The following is a 22,741-nucleotide window of genomic DNA, read 5'->3' on the forward strand; positions in this document are numbered from 1 at the left end:
ACAGTTGAAAGTGCGTGTGTGAGTAGAGACAAATGGACGGAAAAGGATACGGTCGACTGCACAACGCTTTTGTTGAATTATGCGTCGTTGTTGGAATGGATGAAGACACCGGACTAGTTTTCGAATCCCATCTAGATTCCGATTCTCAATTCTCGACGACTGAAACAGAGGTAGGATGAAATTTGATAACACGGTGTACTGTGAGTGTTGATAGGCTGTGACGCACTGGGAAAACGTGATTGAAAGTCGCGGCAAGACATGGAAATTGCGAGTTTACATGCACATAGTGTCATCTACTTTTCACTAGACAGGATGGTCGCGGAAATAGTTAATTTTTAAATTTAATAATAATATCGGGGTGCTAGCCAGGCATGCTAACATACTGGCTAGCTAGTTAATTACTAGTACTACAGCGGCTACTCGTTCAGAGATGACCGCTACGCCTCTGGCTATGCCTAGATAGTTCATACCTCTGGAACGTTTATCACAGTGATAATAAGAAGGTGGAGACTTGTCAATCATGAGTCTCTAATTGCATACGTATTGTAATTTTTTGCATAGTAATATAACTGTACTTTTTAGGTACGAAAGAAATAAATCATTCATTCATTCATAGTACTGAGAAACGCTTACGAATGTAATCCGTATGTTACACCATCAGTCTGCATATTGTGTGATTTGTAGAGTTAGTCAGTACACCAAAATCGAACTGTTTGCAAAAGGAATCCTAAACCACTCCCCAAACCAGCGACAATTTTTATTCAGAAATTTGCACAGAAAACACTATATGCCACCCCACTAGCTAGACTTATGTGCCACGCCCATACCACTATACGCCTTCCAAAAATCTGGCTAGAAATTTGAATTATTATATGTTGATGATAATTCACTGTTGCTGTAGCTACATGTAGTATTTCTCACATATCAGCGTACATGTAAATGGAGTAGATTTCTCACTTGGTGTAGGAGTCCGAAATGACTTTGTGTAGTTTCTGGTCTGCAGTTTTTCAAAATTTGACGTGGCCATGCGGTTAGTGATATTTTTATCTTTATGATACGCCCTCCAAATAGATTTCAATGGTATCGACTCTGAAGACAAAACAACATTGCAGTCTTTAGGTCCATTTTAAATCTAACATGATTTCACTTCACTGTTTCCGTATTTGTACCAAAGATATTACAAACACAACAAGTATGGCAATAATAAAGTAATTTTTTTACTATTTCTGATACTTCACTCTTTCTTAATTAATTATTAACTAGAAACACAGGATGGTATCCAGTGATTGTACTGCGCATGCGTAGTAATATTTCTTGATATGAGGCAAAAATATCATGCAGGCGACGTCCAGAAAATTTTCTTGGAGTGGCCTTATGCCGGCAGGCTTTTCAATTGTTGCAGTCTGCGTTTAGCACAACAGAGTGAGGTTAATTGTATTGTTTTTAGAGGTGCATATGGTTGCCCGTGTGTCCGTGTGTTTGTCTGTAAGCATGATATTTTGCCACATATATCAATATGAAATGATTGTGTTGGATTTGTTTTTATTGGTTGATTTTCAAATGTGAGCAGACTGGCTAAAAGTTAATTAGATTAATTAAGTTAATTAAATTAAAGAGACTGATAACAGTATGAGTAAAAGGATAAATATACAGCTGGTGTAGTTGCTATGTTGATCAAGCCTATTACATGCTGCAGGGTTTCTTTATTGACTTGGTTATATATACTGACTTGAACACATAGCATGACTCATTGGAACCCACGGATGGCAAGACTCTTCTTGTCAATTTCTTTTTAAAGATGATGAAATGTATGAAAAAGGCACGTGTCTCTCATGCTCTCCTGTGTTTTGGGGACGGTGGGTTGAAGTCTAGCGGACAAAGTGGATAAAGTAGACCAACAGTTGGAACGTTTAGTTTGTTAATTTATTCTGTTTAGTCACTGGCCCCATTGACTTTTATTTTGTGATTTTTATCTGATAAAGAAGTTGTAGAGACGGGGTGGCAGTAAGTAGGAATTATTTTAAGTAGAGCACATGTATATACTTATGATAGGGACCACACACACACACACACACACACACACACACACACACACACACACACACACACACACACACACACACACACACACACACACACACACACACACACACACACACACCACCACCACCACCACCACCACCACCACCACCACCACCACCACCACCACCACACCACTACACTACACTACACGTATTGCAAGTCTGTAATTGTAGAATGTTATGCTCGTAGACTTCTCCTGTGGCCACACTGACTTCATGTAGCTATCTTCCATTTGTTTTGGCCGCCGTGTCTGGAGAAGTCGGGAACTTTCCTAAGTCTGGATGTCCACCAGTTGAGACATTTGTAACTGACTGTAGCAGTCAACCATGTGCAAGTAAGAGCAACAGATTAAGGAAACGTAGTGAATCGATGCTGACCAGACAGGCAACGTTATCTCCAAGTGCGGCATTGGTTAAAACTCCAGAGTTGCCTTTGTCATCAGAAGAAATAGAAGGACTACCATCATTCTGTCTACCAGGTTTTTCATGTAACATATAATAATATTGAAATAATTATGCTAACAAGTTGTTTTGCTAGAATCAGCTAGAGTCTTTACAGAAAAGCCACCGGCACAGTGCCACTCATTTGTTATGACTGATTTATTAGGTAATCAACAGTAAGAGTGATGAAATCATACAGTTTCCAATCAAAGATATTGGAATTATTGTACATGATGACTTTTTATTTTAAGATTTCTAAATATATAGATGTCTCTCTGTTGTAAATATACAAATACATAAATAAAACTGAATGAAATCAAAAAATAGATAAAAAAATTGACAAATAAATAAATAAAAAACCAAGTAAGTAAATAAACAAATAAATAAACAAATAAATATATAAATAAATAAATAATATAAAAACAAATAAATATTATAAATAAATAAATAAATAAATTAACAAATAAATTAAAAATAAAAAAGCAAATAAATTTAAATAAGAAAACAAATAAATAAATAAATAAAAAATTAACAAATTAACAAATAAATAAATCAATAGATAAATAAATAAAAATTAACAAATAAATATATCGATTTATTTTCTATTTTTATTTATTTGTTATTTTTAGTATTTTAATTTTTTTATTCATATATAGGAGTGTTCCTTAAATTGCTGCACCATTCTGAGTGGGCATCACAAAATACATTTTTATGGAGTTTAATAACTAACATTTATAACAAGCAAATTTACTTTTCATTGTCTATCTCTAATTACAGACAGCAGACTCCAGACAGCGTACACATCAGAATAATTCATTTCTAATATAGCTTGTATTGTACTCAAGGTATGCATCGGTATACAATGTGTCTAACATACTACAGAAAGTTTAGAGCAACACCTCAGGTATGTTAATTAAATTAGTCACAGATTAGATATACTTTTTATATTTACCCGGGTTATTGATCGAAGGACGAGAAAAGCAGCTGCTATACATTGCAACTTGCCGACAATGAATGCACCAACGAAGGTGACAAGTGTATAGAGTGCTACGTGCCTACGTGTGTATGCCTCATCGCCAGTCAGCCATACTTTCAGGTTTTGAAGGATTGCCTTACTAAGTACAGACGTGCATTGTTTGGATTTCTAATTGTGGCGATTATAGGTACTGTTGATGTTTATTGTAGTTTGTTGTCTCGACTGACTGATAGCACTCTGAAATTGAATAGCACATTGCTGGAATTTATACCAAAGCTGGCACTCATTCCTGTCCCGCCAGCTGGCAGCGTTTCTGTGGTAAACATATTGTGTTAGACTCTGGTGGTTTTGGTTGATGTGATTTTATAGAAATTTCGTGAGTTTGGATATGCTCATTCTCTTTATCCAACACTTCCATGTAAGTGTGTGTGTGTGTGTGTGTGTGTGTGTGTGTGTGTGTGTGTGTGTGTGTGTGTGTGTGTGTGTGTGTGTGTGTGTGTAGCCTCACCTCAGACGCAGTGTGGATTACTGCCCTGGATGCGCTGCCGTCACCACTACGTCTGGCATTGGACTGCTGCTTACGTACTGCGCGTAATCAGCGAAGATCCCACGCTACAGTCGTTTCCTGTAATCTACTGCACTGACAAAGCACACTTGTAACTGACACTAACCATATCCCTAGTGCTGACCACAAGGGGCGCTAACGAACTAGACGTAGTGGTGATGGCAGCGCATCCAGGGCTGCAATTCACACTGCATCTGGGGCGAGGCTAGTGTGTGTGTGTGTGTGCATGCGTGTGTGCGTGTGTGTTTGTGTGTGTGTGTGTGTGTGTGTGTGTGTGTGTGTGTGTGTGTGTGTGTGTGCATGTGTGTGTGCACTGGCTACATGCTACTTGCTCTGTTGTATACAGTTAATTGCAATACCATCTTTCTGTTGCAGATCGTCCGGTGTGTGGTTTACATTTGCACCATCCTTTCACATTGTTCAGTGTCGACGATATTCTCACAATCGTCGGTTGTATTTTGACCGAGAAACAGATCGTGTTTTTTTCATCAATGCTGGCATTACTCACACCAGTCATTGAGGTACCAAGTCCAACCTTTTCTTGTTTGGATTAATCATAAAAAATTTGTTTGTCTTCCTTTGTAGTGTTTCTTTGCCTACGTCCTTCCATTTATATGGAGACACGTATACATACCTGTTCTTCCCGGGTATAGATTTCTGATATGTCATATGTAATGTGATTTCTGCTGATACATTGTATCAATTTTTGGTTTAGTTTTAAAACCCTGATTGTTATAGGCCTGCGCATATTATGCTCATTTGATCTTGAATTAAGCTATGCAGCATTGCTCACCCAATTGTACAATTATCCTCAAATTATGCTACACAATTGTCTCAAGTGGCTTATTAGAATTAAGTAATTCCAACAAAGTAAACTTACAGCAAAACCAAACTAAAAGTAAGCCAAACTGGCTTGACATTGCAGCAAAAATGATGCTTAACTGGTTTTTACTTAATGTTTGTTCTATTATATAACATCACTGCCTCCTGTAATCTCCGATTTTTCCGCCATATTGCTTTAGCAGACTAGCAGTCACGTGAGTATATGATGACGTATTGCTTGTAAACCTTGCAATTATGCTCGCTTTATGCTTGATGCTTGTCAGTACTGATTATGCTCAATTTATTGCCCGCATAGTATGCGCAGGCCTACCTGATTGATATAGGCAATCTTTGTCTAAATTTCTTTATTTTAACCTTTTTAATTGAGTGTTTGTGGAGTCTGTTTGGATACAATTATGTCCTATTGCCAACTCTCTTTTCTTAAATCAGTCCCTCTTGTGGTTACATCAACTGGTTGTACTGGCCCAGAGACAACAACATTCTATAAAAGATTGGCTAGTTTGCCACTATTAATTTTTTAAAGATGAATGAACAATTAAGGTAATGCAAGTACTGTAATACGGTGTCACCTTAGCTTTGCCGTACTCATGATCAGATCCGTATGTGGTACAAGGGTCTGCCTACCATCCGATAAGACTGATAACCAGTGACGCTTGCCTCACTGAGTAGGCATTGTTGTTAGTTTTTACTTTTTAGCTGTTGTTGTTGGTTTTTATTTAGTGCTAGAGTTACACCGTAGCAAATGTTTAGTGACTGTTGGTTATATTAGTTCAGGGACGGATCCAGAAAAAAACATTTGGGGAGTGTCCCAACTTTCGCGAGATTTTAAAGGGCTTAAATTGTCAAAGCACATCTGTTAATGTCATGTGGACTTCCGAGATCTCCAGCATGCAGAGCGCTGATGAACCGCGATGCTTAATTTATAGGCTAGTCAGACGTCCCTGGTGTTAGTCTCTATATACGGATCTCAGTATCTGGCGGTAGGTTGTTTGTTGGGCACTGGCGTCAGCATTGAGACTAGATTAATGACGAATTTCAGTTTGCTCTTTGGCGATTGGAGTGTACGATGCACTATGGGACAGCCCCTGGATCGGCCCCTGTAGTTCTAGTTCTTTGGTTGTTTTTCCCAATGACCGATTTAGCTTTGGTAATGTAATCTTCTAGGTATGTGTTACTACAGCACAACTTTGTTAACTTAATTAACTATATAGAAACAATTGATTGCATACACTCAGACCGTTGAAATTGATAACAGCAAGATTTATGTATATACAGTATGTTCTATTGGTGAAATGTGTTGGAAAAATGTATTGCTTTGTCAGGAATTTGATTGACTATATTTCTGCCCCTGGAACGTTTATAATGGGTTGTCATGCACAATTTGAAGAAGACCTGCCTGATGTAAGTGTCACGAATCAAAAACAGTAATCGAGCATTTTGAATGACACATTTGCTTGATTCCGGAGGGCATCGTTGCTATCAATCTTGATAAAGGCACAGTCGTGATGAATGACACGGAGGATGAAATACCCGTAACCCTGCCATTACATGCCGTTGAGTTGTTTAAAAGCAGGTGTATATCATACTTTGTGTCACTCAAGCTCTGTCTGCTATAACTTGTTTCGATTAGATACCGATCATTTCCAAAGTCGTTTGATCTTCAAACTTGTTCAACGTAAGTCACTAAATGAGTGTGGAAGGATTTTTGTGTATTGCTCATGTCTCTTCAGTCCATCGTATCTGGATGCTGAAGAAGAGAAACAAGCTCTTGAGCAGCACGCTTTCAAACTGGATGCCACCATCAGAGCAGCATTTGTTGAAATGTTGGCTTTCATCTTTAGGTAGCATTCGCTATAAGTATAGAGTATTTAATGTGCAGGCACGATTTTATTGCTTATTTGTATGCAGGGATGTGAATAAGTTTGGTGTATTTGACAAGTTCCATCCTGTGGTAAGGAGACTGAATTTATATTTGTTTATTTATTTGTTTATTCATTTTTCATTTATTTATTTATTCATTTATTAATGTATTATTTTTTAATGGGGCCTTCTCAACCAGATCAATCTGCTTTGTAAAGTCTATTACAAGTACCGGAAGCAAACCCTGCTTCAGAAGTACTTAGACCATCACGGCTGTCTAGAAAGGAGACATGACTTTACGAATAATGCGAGTAGATCCCAGAATTGTGTCGTGCTCAACCAGATCAGTCTGGTTTGTAAAGTCTATTACAAGTACCGGAAGCAAACCCTGCTTCAGAAGTACTTAGACCATCACGGCTGTCTAGAAAGAAGACATGACTTTACGAAGGATCCGAGTAGATCCCAGAAGCACTGTTTTCTGTAAGTGCTGCAGGTTGTGATGACCTGGAATAATGTCCAGCCACCGTGCAATACCTGCGTGCACTGTGCCCAAAGCTCCCAAGACCACCGGAACCACCAGTGTTCGACAATGCCACATGCGGCTTATCTCCACTCGCAAGTCGCTGTACTTCGCCAACTTCTCAGCATGTTTCTTGCCAATGTTGCCATCAGCAGGACAGCTGATATCAATAAGAAGACAAGTGTTTGTCTTCCTATTTCTGAGACAGATGTCTGGACGATTGGCTTTGATCTTCCTGGCAGTGGGGATGGTGGTATCCCACATCATAGTAATGTCATCCGTCTCCACAAGCCTATCAGGATGATGCCGATACCATCTGCTCTCCACTGGAACCCCAAAATGGCGACAAACGTCCCAGTGAATGATGGATGCCACCTGATTGTGTCGATCAGTGTAGTCCGTCGGTGCCAAAGCACTACAGCCTGCCACAATGTGGTCGACTGTCTCCAGGCCTACACTGCACATGCGGCAAGTAGGACTGACATAACGATGTAGAATCTTGCGCTCATAGTACCGAGTCCGAAGAGCTTGGTCTTGAGCAGCAACAACCAGTCCCTCAGTTGCAGCAGGAAGATTCGCTGCCTTTAGCCATTCGTAGGTCTCTTTCATGTCCACAGGCGGTTGCTCAGTGAGACGGCGATACTGCCCGTGCATAGGCTTCCCGCTCCAGGACCGCACACGAAGAGAACTGCAACACGTACGGTAATGTCTCGCACCCAGAATTTATTATTTAATTTTTATTTATTATTTAATTTTTTATTTATTATTTAATTTTTATTTTTTATTTAATTTTTATTTATTATTTATTTATGTATTATTTATTAGTCATTTATTTATTTATTTGTTAGTCATTTATTTATTTATCTATTTATTAATGTATTATTTTTTATTTTTTATTTATTATTTATTTATTAGCTATTTATTTTTTATTTATTTATTTGTATTCTTTTATTTATTAATTTTTTAATTTTTACAGTCATGGAATAATTTATTATATCTGGTTTAGTTCAAGAAACAATTGCTTTAGGACAGTCAACTCACACAGGCTCAATTTGTTCATTTATTCATTCAGTTATTTATCTATCTATCAATGTATTTATTTATATTTTTACAGTAATGATAATTTATTATATCTGGTTTAGTTCAAGAAGCAATTGCTTTAGGACAGTCAACCCACACAGACTGAATTGGTTTATTTATTCATTCATTCATTTATCCGTTTATTAATGTATTTATTTATGTTTTTACAGTATTGGAATAATTTGTTATGTCTGGTTTAGTTCAAGAAGCAATTTTTCTGGACAGTCAATCCACACAGACTGAATTTGTTCATTTATTCCTTTACTAATGTATTTATTTTTATTTTTTATTTATTTATTTTTTATTCTTTTATTTTTTAAAATTTTTACAGTAATGGAATAATTTAGCATGTCTATTTTAGTTCAAGAAGCAACTGTTTCTGGACAGTCAACCCCCACAATTCTGCAAGTTCTACACCAAGGCCAGTAGTGACATATCACTTCCAAACTGCAGATTCCTTATTCTCACAGTTGCACCAGAGCTTCGACATTTGTCTGCTCCATGTGTATCATAGAAAAACACTGGCTTAAGCCTTTTGTTTACACAGGTGTGCTCCACTGACTTGTTTACACAGTTTATCAACGATCGATTGCAACGAAAACAGGATTACTTTGATCAAGAAGTAGACGAATTGAATAAAATTATCAAGTTTGAATATCGCTTGTTTTGCCTGGCTGTTTGTTGAATACACATTTGGCAGAGATCTAGAAGTCAAACAGGAAAGAAGCAAGAAAGACTCGTTTTTTGGCCATGGGTTTGTTTATTGCACAAGTTTGTTGTGTAAAGTTAGTAATGTAACATATTGCTTAGTTTTCGACGAAGTGGACGTCGAGTATTAAAGAACAGTGAGTCATTGGTTGCATTAAAGAAAGAGAAGTTGTTGGCAATTGAAAGGCAGCTAACAGTCACTCTATCTGGAAATGAACTTGTATTGCCAGAAGTAGAGAGTGCGTACTTTACAAATGGAAGTAAGATGTGGCTGTATAGGGAGACAAGCATACTTAGAGAGTCGGACAGACAGACAGACAGACAGACAGGCAGACAGAGAGATTGACAGACAGACTCTTTGTGAGCAACTTCCTGGTCTTGAAGACCCTCAGGCTGCAGCAATGTTGTCGTTGAGACACTCACGTTCCAAGGCTGAATAACCTGGCCCGTACAGTTCCACCTCGGTTGCTTCAACAGGCTTGTGAAGTTCATGATTTCTTGACAAGATCAAGTTTCCAAAATATTATTGAAAGTGTAGCAATTTCAAATTTAAAATGGTATCAAGCTACCTTACCAATCCATTGTGGAGGGTTTGGTCTATCACCATCAGCCAGAATTTTGCCCTTAGCATTTGTCTCTAGCTGGGCACACTCTCTCCATGCTCTCCCAGAGCGTTTTCATGACCTTTGAAGAATCCGTAAACAACCTGCTTTTGGATCCTGATTCTATGGGATCTATAGGCCATTATCTTCATGAAACGGTGCCGGAGGGGCAGTCACTGTCAGACTTGATCAATGATAATGTAAAATTGCAGCAAAGGCTTACTCAACAACAGCTCAAGGCAGATGTTGACTACCTCTTGAACAACCACTCAAATACAATCAGAGACAGAGCTTGTTTGCATTCATTGTCAGGTAAAGGAGCTGGAGCTTAGGTGTCAGCAATTCTGTCCTCGTCACTTGTTGCACTTTCACCACACGATTTTTGTTTGGCAACTATGATGAAGTTGGGATGTGACATTCCTGTATCGAGCATTTGTTGTGATTGTGGCAAAGGACTGAACTTCCAAGGATACCATCTAATCACTTGTAAGACTGGGGTGGTCCAGTGCACACTCACAACTCAATTGTGTCAACATGGTCTAACTGCCTTTCTCAATTCAACTTGCCACACAAACTAGAGCCACAATACAGGTACGTCAACAGTGACAAGAGGTCAGACATCCTCGTTTTTGACCCAGATTCAGGTGCATACATCGAATTAGATGTGTCTTTGGCTCATCCATGGCGTTTGGACTCAGTGAAGGCAGCCTCCAGAGAAGGAGTAGCAGCAATGAAACGGGAGGAAAAAGAAAGAGGCAAAGTATGATTCTGAGCTACTGCCAGAAGGGTCCTGCCCATTGGTCATTACTCTTGTTTTCGAACATTTTGGCCATTGGGGCAAACGAGCAGTTAGATATTGGAACAAGCTAGCAAAGAGCGCAAGGGATGACGAAGGAAGACAAAATGAGACCAACTTCAAGACCAAGTGGCGGTCAATTATTTCAGTGACGCTACAGCGTTGCAATGCAAAAGTCGTCTCAGACAAACTCTTTAGCATAGTGAGATTAGAATGTCGAAATGTATTTTGCGCAGTGTAATTTTGTATGCTTCAAGACCGTAATGGTCTTGTTGTGTTAGGTTGCTCATGATGTAAACATTTGATTTAAATGGAGACCATATGTATTAAGACAGATTGACAGACAGACAAACAGACAGACAGATAGACAGATTGTTATATTTGAACTCTTACTCTACTAATAACAATCGCTAACTTTACGTATGCATAACAGTAATAGTCAATGAACAAAATGTTGAATGTCTTTATCATATAGAAAGTCATCAAAATTGCACTTAGACAACTTCGACAACTTTTTAAAAATCACACGAGAGTTGCAAGACTGTACAACTACAGACAGCTGCTTTCTCCATCTATCTCTAAAGTCTTTCGCTGCTTTTCCCATTTGCATCTTTTGAAATTTTGGAGATCTTATCGAGGCAGTCTTCAGCCATAGGGCCCCAAAAGGCAAAGTGTTAAAAAACCAGTGGAATACATGTTGTATCAGATCCTGCTATAGACTGCTGTTGACCATATTTTGTCAGTTTGCATTTTTCTCTCAACTCAGCTGCATAACCTGATATTTGGCAGCTGATTGTACAATGTCACAAGAATGTGGATGAGCAAGTGAAATGTCCAGGTCTTTTGTCAAGTGTCCAGTGGGATCATATGTTGTTATATCCGGCCTGTTCTCAGAGTCAGTATACCTATTTCTTGGCTCAACTTGATGAGGAATATTTAACTTGTCTAAACATTTAGCCCAAGTTGACACGATTGTATTGTGTTGCCATACTGGGCCACCGCCAAACTTGCAGATCAATAGATGATAACCATGTTCATCAAGGCTTCTACCACAATCACGCTTGGTAACAATCTGGGAATATGGTAAAGGAATACCAAGTCTCAAAAATGCTGCCACACAAATTCTGAGGACTTTAGAACAAATTTTGGAGCTGAAGGAATAACTTGAAGCCATGATCCTGCTCCACATCCCTGACACGACCTTATCCTTGCAGCATGTTTGACAGAGGATGCTTGCATAACACATGTTGCTGCATTCCCTTCGGCAACATCTGAGCTCAGGTGATTTTGGAGTTTACTGGATTTTCCATAAGCCCAGACAAAGACTGAGGTATGAGTGTCTCTCCATCTTATCCTAAGGTGGAAGGAAGGCTTGCTATTGCCTTGCAAAGATGATGATAGAAAGGAGGTGGACTCGCACAGTTGAGGCTGTCACATAGATCTATTCTAGATGGAATTCTTTGAGGAATCATGCTCATTGAATAGCACCATGAACCCACAAAAGCAGCAGCAGAGATTTGTGTCAAGTTTGTAATGCCAAAACCTCCCAACTTGATCTTACGAGATGCTTGCTTCCATCTCAGCTCGTCAAGTGCACTCAACCCCAATATTGCTGCTAAAGTATCTCTTGATAGCTGATCATGAATGTGAGAAGCTTGGTGTAAAACTGGAGGAGGCACACACCTTGCTAAATGATTCAGTGTAGGCACATGACAGTACCACAGTAAGAGAGTGCACTTTGAGGATCATTCAAGTTGAGCAGTTGAGAACAAAGGCTTTCACCTGCAGCTGCTGATTTGCTACATCTAGACTGGGCATAAGAATCATTGCCAATAGGCACCCCAAGGATATCAACACCAGACGATACTATGGGAACTGAGAATCTGTTTACATTATTCTCTTTGGCTGATGGCAAATATATTTCACACTTTCTATCACAAATTTTCAGGTGGATTGTTTGAAACTCTTTCCGTAGATCAGTTAGCACTGACCCATACTGTTGACTATAGCCAACCACAAAGATGTCATCCAAGTAAGCCAAGATAGTTAAATTGCTGTGCTTCTTTTTGAAGCCTATTGATAACTGGGTGTTTAGACAAAGCAAATAAGAATGGCCCTAAGGGTCACCTTGGTGAACCCCTCCTTCTGATGGAATAACTGACAGATTTACCATTGAAGTACAGCAATGGACTTGTGATTCCATACATTTGTTGGACATGAGCATGAATTTGGGGAAATTCAATTATCACCTCATCCAAAAATTGTTGTCTTGAGACACTATTGAAGGCATTCGATATATCTTTTTTAAGAATTTGCAATTCTGAATCCGACTCTAGCAGCATTTGGATGTGGTGGACTAATATTTCTGATCCTCCTGACGTAGTTACCCCATGTTGAAGGGGAGTGAAGTAAGTTGCAAGATCTGACTTCAACTGAAGGCAAATAATCTTTGCAGTTAACTGCCTTAGTGTCTCACCTATTGCCATGGGCCTAAAATCTCCGTTTCCCTTAGGAAGAGCAATCAATCTTGATGCTGTAAGAGACTTTTCGCAATGTGGCAACAAGCTCCAAACAGGAGATCACAGGTGAGAATGTTTTCCAGTAGTAGACGCAGATGCTCATACCTCCAGCCCGAAGGACCAGCACCCGACCCCCTTGGTGCTCTTCTCAATGCCTCCAAGAAAACAGACCTTTTCAAGTCTATCTGAGGGGTGTTCACAGTAGAAAGACGTAATTCTTCTGATTGACTAGGATGTTTGGCTTTCAATTTCTCCTCAGTTTCTGGTGACGGTGGTATCAAACCATCACTTGTAAGGATTCTTGCAGCACGAGACAATTCACCACACTTGACAGATTTCAGTGCAGCTCTATGCCTTTCCTCCTGATTTTGCTTGGACGATGCATCGACTTTCCGAGATTCTTTGTTTGATGACTGCAAATTCACCAATTCTTTCCAGTGAAAATGTAGGAAACGTTGATGAATAGCTAGATGACAGACAGACAGACAGACAGACAGACAGACAGACAGACAGATTGTAGCCTTGTGTCTGTTATAGAGCATTTCTATAATATTTGCCTGGAAGAAGTAACTCGCGGCCTCGAGGTCAGAATCACATCTTAGAGGTAGTAGTACTCACATGTAGCTGGGTTGTGTTAGCAAGCTGATACGGCTGCTGTAAGGGCATGCTATCGCTATATGAGAGGCATGCTTCATCTGGCATCTGGCCGTGAGTCCGATGGAACACAAGACCTACAAACAGTAGAAAAGGAGAACCGACTGCTGTACCCAGAAAAGTGAGCCGAATCTCAAACAAAACAATATATGTTATACATTGCATTACATTTTAATGTTCAGACTTTTAGAGAAGCTGACCGAGAAGGTATGCACAGTTTGTTTAATGCTATTTACAGTGTGCTTGCCTCTCATGTCACACTGTGATCGTAGGATGAAAAACCGAGTAAACGGTAGTTGGGAGAATTCTGTTGTTTGTGACTTGATATTCGATGCAAGCTTTTGCATGTTTAGACAAGGTGCTGTCGATCAAATTCGTATGCCACGACATGATCTCAGTCAGCGATCTATTCTCTAGCTATTTCTTTGCTTAATTGATTTATGGGTATCGTGTTGGTCGTTTGTGTAGATGAGCAGGAGTTTGAAAAGTTGACGATTCAGATGGGAATATTTACTGATTACTACTGCGCAGCCAAGGGATGGAAGTGTCTGTCAAACGATCAGTGTCAGTCAACTGCTTTATATAATTAATAATTTAATTCATAAAATAATTAATTAATTAATTTGTGTTTATATTTATTAATTACTACTGTGCCGCCAAGGGATGGAAGTGTCTGTCAAACGATCAGTGTCAGTCGACTGCTTCGTACAATTAATAATTAATTAATTGATTAATTAATTAATTAATTTGTGTTTACATTTACTGATTACTACTGTGCAGGCAAGGGATGGCAGTGTCTGTCAAACAATCAGTATCAATTGACTGCTTCATATAATTAATAATTTAATTAATTAATTTGTGTTTATATTTTTATATTTTGTGTTGCTGCACAGATTTATCTAACGATCAGTTTAAAGACTTTGTGGAGAACTGGAAAGCGGTGAGAAATGTGACGAGAACGATAGGGCTCTTGATCAATATCGTTGGTTTGTCTGACTTAGCTTGTGAAGACAGCAGATCTCTTTGAGTTGCCCGACGACGTACAACTGGAGGACGGAGAGGTCTGTCGATCGACTTGTTATCTTTGTACGAATATGTATCTAAATTTTAAAAAATTGTTTAGGATATTTTGTTGATTTCTGGTTGTGTCAGTCACAGTCAGGGAATCGGTCGATTGGTTTTAACTCCGTTCCGGTCTCTCTTGTTTTTGTGGCGTGGTTAGTTATCTTTGTGTGACTTTCTGTTGATGGACAGGCTGTTGGTTGTGCAAGGTGCTGTGTGCCAGCAAGTCATGATGCTGACTGATATCATGGGTGTAGAGAAGTATACATCTCTGTTTCGGAATTTCATTGGTCGAGATGGCCTGAAGCTTACACTTCCTGGTGTGTGTCACTGTGTGTGTGTGGTGTGTGTGTGTGTGTGTGTGTGTGTGTGTGTGTGTGTGTGTGTGTGTGTGTGTGTGTGTGTGTGTCACTGTGTGTATGGCGATATCTGGTATGCTGTAGGAGGTCAAAGGTTAATCGTAAATCTGAAAGAGGCAAGTGACTTGTGGCAACTTTACATTGAGGAATTAATAGCAGCCAATAAGATGGCATACGGTACATGACAGGAATCGTTTTGTCTATTGACTTGGTTGTAGATATGTGATATTTTTAGGGCACAAGAATCCGAGTATTTTGCATTCTGCGGCTGCTAATGTGGTGGCTGTACATGTTTTGCATGAAGTGATGTTGGACTTTGATGTCGTCTCAGTGACAGGAGCGTCAGACGGTGGATTGAGTAACTCAGAGGTTAGCTCTACTGTAATACAGAGCATTGATGTTTAATTACCTGCACACACACACACACACACACACACACACACACACACACACACACACACACACACACACACACACACACACACACACACACACACACACATGCAGACAGACAGACAGACAGACAGACAGACAGACAGACAGACACACACACACACACACACACACACACACACACACACACACACACACACACACACACACACTGATTGTGGATCGTTTACTTAACAATGCCAGGTTTAATGGATACAGTCATTAGGATATCACCGAATGCTACTGCTCAGCCAAAATCAAAATTCTGTGTTTCAGGACTTGCTCTTCTGCAGAGGCAAAGAGAATATCAAGCTACCACCTCTCACATTTGATGTAAAGCTCGGCTACATATACATTTACTCACATCACTAAATGTTTGTCTTGTGTCTGTCCAGGCTCTCGACTGCATCGTCTTTCCGCCATCCTACGATCTCACCAGAAAGACCATCGAATGCATGCACTATACACCAGGTGTGTGTAGCACCCACAATGTTTGTAGTTGTACACAACTGCATCTCTCTATTCGTTCGTATTAGATAAACGAAAAGGGTCAGGAAGGCTGTGGTGTGGCTTCGTATGTTCAATCCATTTCTCGACGATCGTGTCCATCACGTGTATACCGATTATATTACTAGGGCACTTCACTGCTAGTCTGTGACGTCGCCAGTTGGAATTTCGATTTTCCTATCCCGATAGCTCAAGATCGTATCGTAAGAATATCTGTTAATATTCTCGTCTGTAGCACGAGACAGCTCTGTTGTTATCTCTCTAGTCGTGCATCGCAGCTGTAGGCGAAAGTGTGTGGGTGGGGTCACTCGACAAGAAAGTTTACGTTGTGAGTATTGAGTCAACGAAAGGTATGCTGTCAGTTGTACTTGACAGACAGTAGGTTGCACAATGAAGTTTGGTTCTTAGTGGATAGGAGTTTGTCGGGCCACGACGATTTAGTCATCGGAATAATCACACAGCAAGTGGATGAAACGTGAGAGCCTATCAGATTCACCATATTTGTTCTGTCTGTGTATGTACACACACACACACACACACACACACACACACACACACACACACACACACACACACACACGGAAACACACACACACACACACACACACACACACACACACACACACACACACACACACACACACACACACACACACACACACACATTGACCTTGACCTTGACCTTGATTCCACCATACCCACTATGGGTTTTGGCAACGCAGCGTAATAGCGCTTCTCCAAGCAGCACGATCATCAGCATCACGAAGACTGATGTGTAATGATCTGAGGTCTCTTGTGACAACATCTATCCATCTCTGTTTAGGCCCATGTGTTGGTCTTGTTGCATTACTAAGTCTGCTGCGAAGTAGTTGTTTTTGGGGACGATTGTCATTCATGCGTAGCAGATGGCCCAGCCATTGCAAACGTTTCTGTATTGTCATATCAATAGGGTCTTCACAAGCTCGTTCTAAATTGTCTGAATTCTTGATTTTATTCCATCTTGAGACACCAAGAATCGATCGAATGCACCGCATGTGGAATGTATTTAAACGTTGCAAGTTTGGTTGTGTAACGGACCAAGTCTCACATCCATATAGCAAAACAGGTCTCACCAAAGCACGAAAAATTTTCATTTTTGTGGAGATTGAAAACTGCCTGTTGGTAAATACCCTTTTCTTCCAGGAACCGTAAACTTTACTTGCTTTGCTTATACGAGCATCAATTTCAGCAATGCATCCACCATCTTGGCTCATGATACTCCCCAAGTAAGTAAACTCTGTAACGTTTTCAAGAACAGAACTGTCAAGAAGAATATGTGCCTGTTCGTAGCCAATGCTCAAAACTTTTGTTTTCTTGATGCTGATTTTCGTTCCCCATTTACAGCAGGACTCATGTAGACTGTCTACTAACTTTTGTAGTTCACCGGAGGTCTTCCCAATTAAAGCTAAATCATCAGCATACATAGCAGCTTTAATGACACTAGTTCCTTGAGCTTTGACTCTGTAGTTCATGTAGAGACTCCCTCTTTCCTGTATTCAATTTCTACTTCGCCAACTTTAGCTTTGTTTAGTGCTTCACATACAATCTTGTCTATGACGAGATTAAATAATACAGGAGACATAGTACAACCCTGACGTACACCAGTTGTAACTTCAAATTTTGATGACTTCTCGCCACTAGATTTGACAACACAATGTGTTCCATCGTGAATGTCAACAATCAATTGTACAACTCGTTCCTCAATGCCTCTCTCTTTCAAAAGTAGTCTGAGAATTTCTCTAGGAACGGAGTCAAAAGCTTTTTCCAGATCAACAAAACAAATATGGACAGCACACTCATGTTCAATGGACTTTTCAATTAACTGACGGACCAACCATATTTGATCAATCGTTCCTCTACCCGGACGAAAACCACATTGGGCTTCTAGTAGTAGAGGTTCAACTGACTGTTTAAGTCGTTCCAGAAGAATATTTGCTAATACCTTTCCAGGTACACTGAGTAATGAAATACCACGATAATTGTCGCATATTAGTCTGTCATTTTTCTTGAAGACAGGGACAAGGACTGAATCTTTCCAATCCTGTGGCACTCTTCCTGAAGACCAAACTTGTTGAAGCACACACACACACACACACACACACACACACACACACACACACACACACACACACACACACACACACACACACACACACACACACACACACACACACACCACACACACACACACACACACACACACACACACACACACAGAAACACACACAATCACATTGTTTGTGCTGATTTGATTTGCCCGGTTGTTGCAGGTTCGTCATGTGGACGATTGCGAGCAACGGCCACTTTATAGCTTGGAACCCGGAGTCATTGGACAAGCAACTGGAGGTATCATCACCATACATACATACAGTGTACTCTATACAGACACACAGGCTGATATGCAGACACACCCCGGAGCAGCCGCCCAACAGCCATGGCCTTACCATTATTCGAAATTATATTTTTGCCAGAGAGCGATGGCCGAGGACTTCCAGTACAGGCTACAGATAATTAATTAATTATTTATTTCTCTGAAATCTTTGTGTGTCACTGTGTGACCCTGTATACCCAGACTCTCTTTGTTCATTCCCTCTTGTATTGGCAAATACTGCACACCCAAGAATCGGTGGCATGTCTTTTTTAGTTTTCCAAGATAGCATTAATATTAACCACGACAAAATTTCAAAATTAATATTAATGGCAAAAATTTTAAATCACGTGTTTGACCACGCCCTTTAACGCGCGTTAGGCCAGACCTATTGACTCTGAATAGACTGAATGATTAGAGACAGGCAGGCAGACAGAACCATTTAGAGCAATCACGATGAAACTATTAGACGTATTCGCAGATAACCGACTGATTGACATGCATACAGATGTAGCTATGAAGCACGCTTGTTATCACTTGTACGTCTAGTTCCGTCTCGAAAATATATATCAGTTGTCGTCGCCGGTCGTCCTGGGCGACCACATCTGGTTCTGTGAGTTACAACGTTGTGGTCGATCGTGTGTAAATCGTTCTTGATGAATATCTCGTGAAGGCGAGAAAAAGCGGAAAGTCTTAGTCGTCGAAACGAAGTCGCCTCATAGTATCGTCAAACGGTTGACTCTGAATGCCTCGCCTCAGAAGCTGTTCTCAGCTGACTGTCTCGTTGTTACACCAAATCAACAAGTAATCGATGCATTGTGTGGGTATTTGGAAAGACTTTGTTGTCAGCTTTGTCTGTGTGGCTAGGTGTGGTGTGCTTGGTCTCCACTGGAGGGCAGGCCTCAGTTGGTTGTGTGGGACTCGGCATACAAGGAGGTGTCCACAACTGAATATGATACTACTAGTTCATTCACATGTATGGTGATCCATGAAGACAATGTACTTTGCACTCGTCGTTGCTTTGTTCACATCGGTTTTTATGTTGGATGTTGTACTGTACTGTAGGTCTGGATTGGGACAAAGGACGGGAGCATTTTTGTAGTAAAGTGGAAACCCCCGAGATCTACACTACAGGTGAGAGATATCGCATTTCCTTGAATAGTAAGTAACCTCTGGGTTACTATATTTCAAACTGATCAGATCCACAGATTACTAGTTTTTCAACTAATAAGATCCATGGGTTGCTATTTTTCAAACTAATACGATCCTCAGGTTACTATTTTCAAACTAATAACATCCACAGGTTACTATTATTCAAACTAATCAGATCCACGGGTTACTATTTTTTCAAACTAGTAAATGAAGCTGTGTTTACACCGTCGCTTCAGAGCTACGTGTGTGTGTGTGTGTGTGTGTGTGTGTGTGTGTGTGTGTGTGTGTGTGTGTGTGTGTGTGTGTGTGTGTGTGTTTATTGTGAATATCAATGCAAATTTTATTAAATTTTGTCTATCTATTGTCATTATCATTAATTAATCATTAGCTTATTGCTAGAATGCATAATTCTTTGGAAACACAGGGATGCATCGATGTGATTAAAGATAGTTACTAAATATCATCAATGTCCCACAGTGACACTACTTCGAATTCAGCACATTCACATGCATGACAGCTAGCTGCGTTAACTCAAAAACTACATCTTGCACTGAGTGTGCTTGTTATCCACGTTATTTCTCAATTCTGTAGCGCTCTTGCATCACTTGCAATTGAAGTTATATATTGAGGTGGATGCGATTATCATGCTTTCGTTGAGCAGTTGCTATCATCTTCCGTTCCGTTAATTCTAGCTCTAACTTTAGAGATCGGTCTCGTACGTCTCCTGCCTGCATGAGAAATAATGTGAAGTGACATGTCTAGCGACTGGATCCAGAAGAAAGCAGCGTCAACATTTCCCACTAATCTATCTTGCAAGATGATGTCGGTTGTTCATCATCAGTACTATAGTATACTTACACCTCTGTAACATATTGATTCTTGAAGATCGCAAATGACGCATGTTGGTCGTGCGCATGCATGGTCCCATGGGACCTTGGCTTGGCTTCTTGAAGAACGATGAATTCGTTTGTTTTGTGATTCTTCTGTAATAATATAAAAGTAACAGACACGTACAACTATTACTTGAACTTTACGCTGCGCTTCTCAGTTTGACGACGGTTTAACCTTAGAATAGGTAAATGACATCTCGGTTTTCTGTCATAATGTGCAGGGATCGTTACCCATTGTTGGTGTTCCAAAATGATTTAACAAACCCCCAGAGTGATTCACGCTGACAAGCTAGTGTTATGTCACTTACTCTTCGCATCCCAAAACGACTGCTGATTGGCTTGACAAACTCCCCAAGCGTGACACATGCTTACAAACAAACATAGGTACAAAGATAGCGACATACTGACAGACAGACCGTAAGTCAATTCAGCCTGTTTACAGTGAGCTTCACGTGAAGCAGTCCACCACTTATTGTGGTGTCCTTCTTTACGCTCTTAGCTTAACTATTAAGATCCACAGGTTACTATTTTTAAAACTAATAAGATCCATGGGTTACTATTTTTTCAAACTAATAAAATCCACAGATCACTATTTTTCAATCTATAAGATCCATGGGTTACTATTATTTCAAACTGATAAGATCCACGGGTTACTATTTTTTCAAACTTATAAGATCCACGGGTTACTATTTTTTCAAACTTATAAGATCCACAGGTTACTATTTTTCAAACTAATAAGATCTATGGGTTACTATTTTTTCAAACTAATAAGATCCATGGATCACTTTTTTCAATCTATAAGATCCACGGGTTACTATTTTCTCAAACTTATAAGATCCACGGGTTACTATTTTTCAAACTTATAAGATCCATGGGTTACTATTTTTCAAACTGATCAAATCCACAGGTTACTATTCAAGAAAATACGGTATACGAGGTGATTTACAACCGACTCTTGATTGTGTTTGTCATATGTGAAGGTGTTGAAACAGGCCCACAGAGGTGCCGTTCGGTCTCTCTGCGTTATCGATGGGCGAACAGCGAGCGGCTCAACATCATCTGAAGGCCACATTGCAATCTGGAAATGAGAGTGCATCCGCAGTTGCATGTTATCGAGTTATTATTTCATTGCAACCTTTTGTCGTTGAGCGGCTGCTGCTGCTGGTTTGATATTAACTTTTCTTGTTAAAATAATCACTGCAGACTTACTTACAAGTACAATAAAATCATTAATAAATAGAGCGACAGGTTTTGTCTGAATGGTAGAAATGTAGTCTTTAATCTCTCCGCTGACTTCGCGATTACTGCGTAGTGTGAAAGTTCCAATGTCGTATTGTCTGATCGTGTGATACACTGATTATGCGTGAGCCATCAAGATGAATGCCGCTGACGACGTCCGTGTGACCCCGAAAAGTCTGACGACAGCATACTCTGAAAACAGTCAATAAATTGAGCATGCATAACCGTTGTCAACGTCTAATTAAACAGTAATAAATAAAAAATAAAATAGATTAATTATTAATAAATAAATAATAATAATAAATAAATATATAATAGTAATATTGCATATTTCTGCTGTAACTGAGGGACTGGTTGTTGCTGCTCAAGATCAAGCTCTTCGGACTTGGTATTATGAGTGCAACATTGTTTGTCTGTCCGTCTGTCTGTCTATCTGCCTGTTGGTCTGACTGTTTGTCTGTCGGTTTGTCTGTCGGTTTGTCTGTCTGCCTATCGGTTTGTCTGTCTGCCTATCTGTTTGTCTGTTTGTCTATTAACCTGCAAGTTTGGCGGGGGCCCAGTCTGGCAACATCCATATCAGAGTCCACCACACCATGTATCCCATTGGTTTTCAAGCACTTCAGCTTTTGCGGCCCTATGGCTGAAGAATGCTTAACTAAGATCTCCAAGAAGTCGAAAGATGAGCATGGAAGGAACAAGGAAGCAGACTTTGGAGATAGACGGAGGAAGCAACTGTCTGTAGTTGTACAGTCTTGCAACTCTTATTTTTAAGAAGTTGTCAAAGCTGTCCAAGTGCAACTTCGATGACTTTACATATGATAGAGACATTCAACATTTTGTCCATTGACTGTTATTGTTTTGCATAAAATTAGCGCTTGTTATTGGTAGAGTAAGCGTTCAAATAAAACAATCTGTTTGTCTGTCTGTTTGTCTGTCTATCTGTTTGTCTGTCTACCTGTCTGTCTGTCTGCCTGTTTGTCTGTCTGTCTGCCTCTACACCACAATGTCAGTCCCACTTGCTGCTTGTGCAGTGCAGACCTGGAGACAA

At 39.8% G+C, this 22,741-nt stretch overlaps 3 protein-coding genes across 5 annotated transcripts in view; 1 reads left to right on the top strand and 2 right to left on the bottom strand.

The window, feature by feature from the left end:
• Nucleotides 1-21,631, top strand: LOC134191824 (DENN domain-containing protein 3-like). 3 transcript variants are annotated; one of them, XM_062660444.1, is made up of 42 exons: nucleotides 1-170; nucleotides 2,272-2,560; nucleotides 2,620-2,688; nucleotides 3,368-3,426; nucleotides 3,493-3,641; nucleotides 3,708-3,816; nucleotides 3,868-3,916; nucleotides 4,439-4,584; nucleotides 4,649-4,710; nucleotides 6,229-6,307; nucleotides 6,373-6,479; nucleotides 6,537-6,581; nucleotides 6,637-6,747; nucleotides 6,815-6,857; nucleotides 8,728-8,787; nucleotides 8,914-9,014; nucleotides 9,067-9,120; nucleotides 9,177-9,334; nucleotides 13,529-13,575; nucleotides 13,630-13,766; nucleotides 13,828-13,852; nucleotides 13,918-13,937; nucleotides 13,999-14,042; nucleotides 14,114-14,209; nucleotides 14,539-14,585; nucleotides 14,647-14,706; nucleotides 14,769-14,839; nucleotides 14,900-15,027; nucleotides 15,151-15,243; nucleotides 15,302-15,435; nucleotides 15,775-15,831; nucleotides 15,894-15,969; nucleotides 16,035-16,072; nucleotides 16,134-16,208; nucleotides 16,271-16,355; nucleotides 16,414-16,480; nucleotides 18,315-18,390; nucleotides 18,962-19,025; nucleotides 19,086-19,216; nucleotides 19,280-19,411; nucleotides 19,478-19,546; nucleotides 21,435-21,631. In XM_062660444.1, exons 1-42 carry the CDS (start codon nucleotides 33-35, stop codon nucleotides 21,540-21,542), a joined length of 3,708 nt encoding a protein of 1,235 aa, XP_062516428.1. In that variant the 5' UTR covers nucleotides 1-32; the 3' UTR covers nucleotides 21,543-21,631. The 3 variants fall into 3 exon arrangements, 2 of the variants coding, with proteins under 2 accessions (XP_062516428.1, XP_062516429.1); XR_009971853.1 differs by lacking the exons at nucleotides 18,315-18,390; nucleotides 18,962-19,025; nucleotides 19,086-19,216; ... (1 more) ...; nucleotides 19,478-19,546; nucleotides 21,435-21,631 and adding exons at nucleotides 17,686-17,730; nucleotides 17,788-17,994; nucleotides 18,057-18,272; XM_062660445.1 differs by lacking the exons at nucleotides 18,315-18,390; nucleotides 18,962-19,025; nucleotides 19,086-19,216; ... (1 more) ...; nucleotides 19,478-19,546; nucleotides 21,435-21,631 and adding exons at nucleotides 17,686-17,730; nucleotides 17,788-18,273.
• LOC134191826 (uncharacterized) lies at nucleotides 7,036-9,122 on the bottom strand. The gene has a single exon (XM_062660448.1). The coding sequence runs from the start codon at nucleotides 7,938-7,940 to the stop codon at nucleotides 7,188-7,190; it is 753 nt and encodes a 250-aa protein (XP_062516432.1). The 5' UTR covers nucleotides 7,941-9,122; the 3' UTR covers nucleotides 7,036-7,187.
• The window catches only part of LOC134191825 (uncharacterized), a 7,837-nt gene continuing 6,704 nt past the window's right edge, over nucleotides 21,609-22,741 (bottom strand). Inside the window, exon 21 of the mRNA XM_062660446.1 lies at nucleotides 21,609-21,885. Within this exon, the coding sequence (XP_062516430.1) occupies nucleotides 21,756-21,885 (130 nt within the window). The 3' untranslated portion in view covers nucleotides 21,609-21,755. The remainder of the gene's footprint in view (nucleotides 21,886-22,741) is intronic.

This window comes from Corticium candelabrum, chromosome 16 (genome assembly GCF_963422355.1).
Source record: "Corticium candelabrum chromosome 16, ooCorCand1.1, whole genome shotgun sequence".
NCBI lineage: Eukaryota > Metazoa > Porifera > Homoscleromorpha > Homosclerophorida > Plakinidae > Corticium > Corticium candelabrum.

Coding starts and splice junctions, on each gene's coding strand:
- LOC134191826 (XM_062660448.1), bottom strand. CDS start 7,940: ATGCACGGGCAGTATCGCCGTCTCACTGAGCAACCGCCTGTGGACATG.
- LOC134191824 (XM_062660444.1), top strand. CDS start 33: ATGGACGGAAAAGGATACGGTCGACTGCACAACGCTTTTGTTGAATTA. Junction 16,209..16,270: donor CGATAGCTCAAGATCGTATC/GTAAGAATATCT, acceptor TTATCTCTCTAG/TCGTGCATCGCAGCTGTAGG. Junction 19,026..19,085: donor GGGCGACCACATCTGGTTCT/GTGAGTTACAAC, acceptor TATCTCGTGAAG/GCGAGAAAAAGCGGAAAGTC.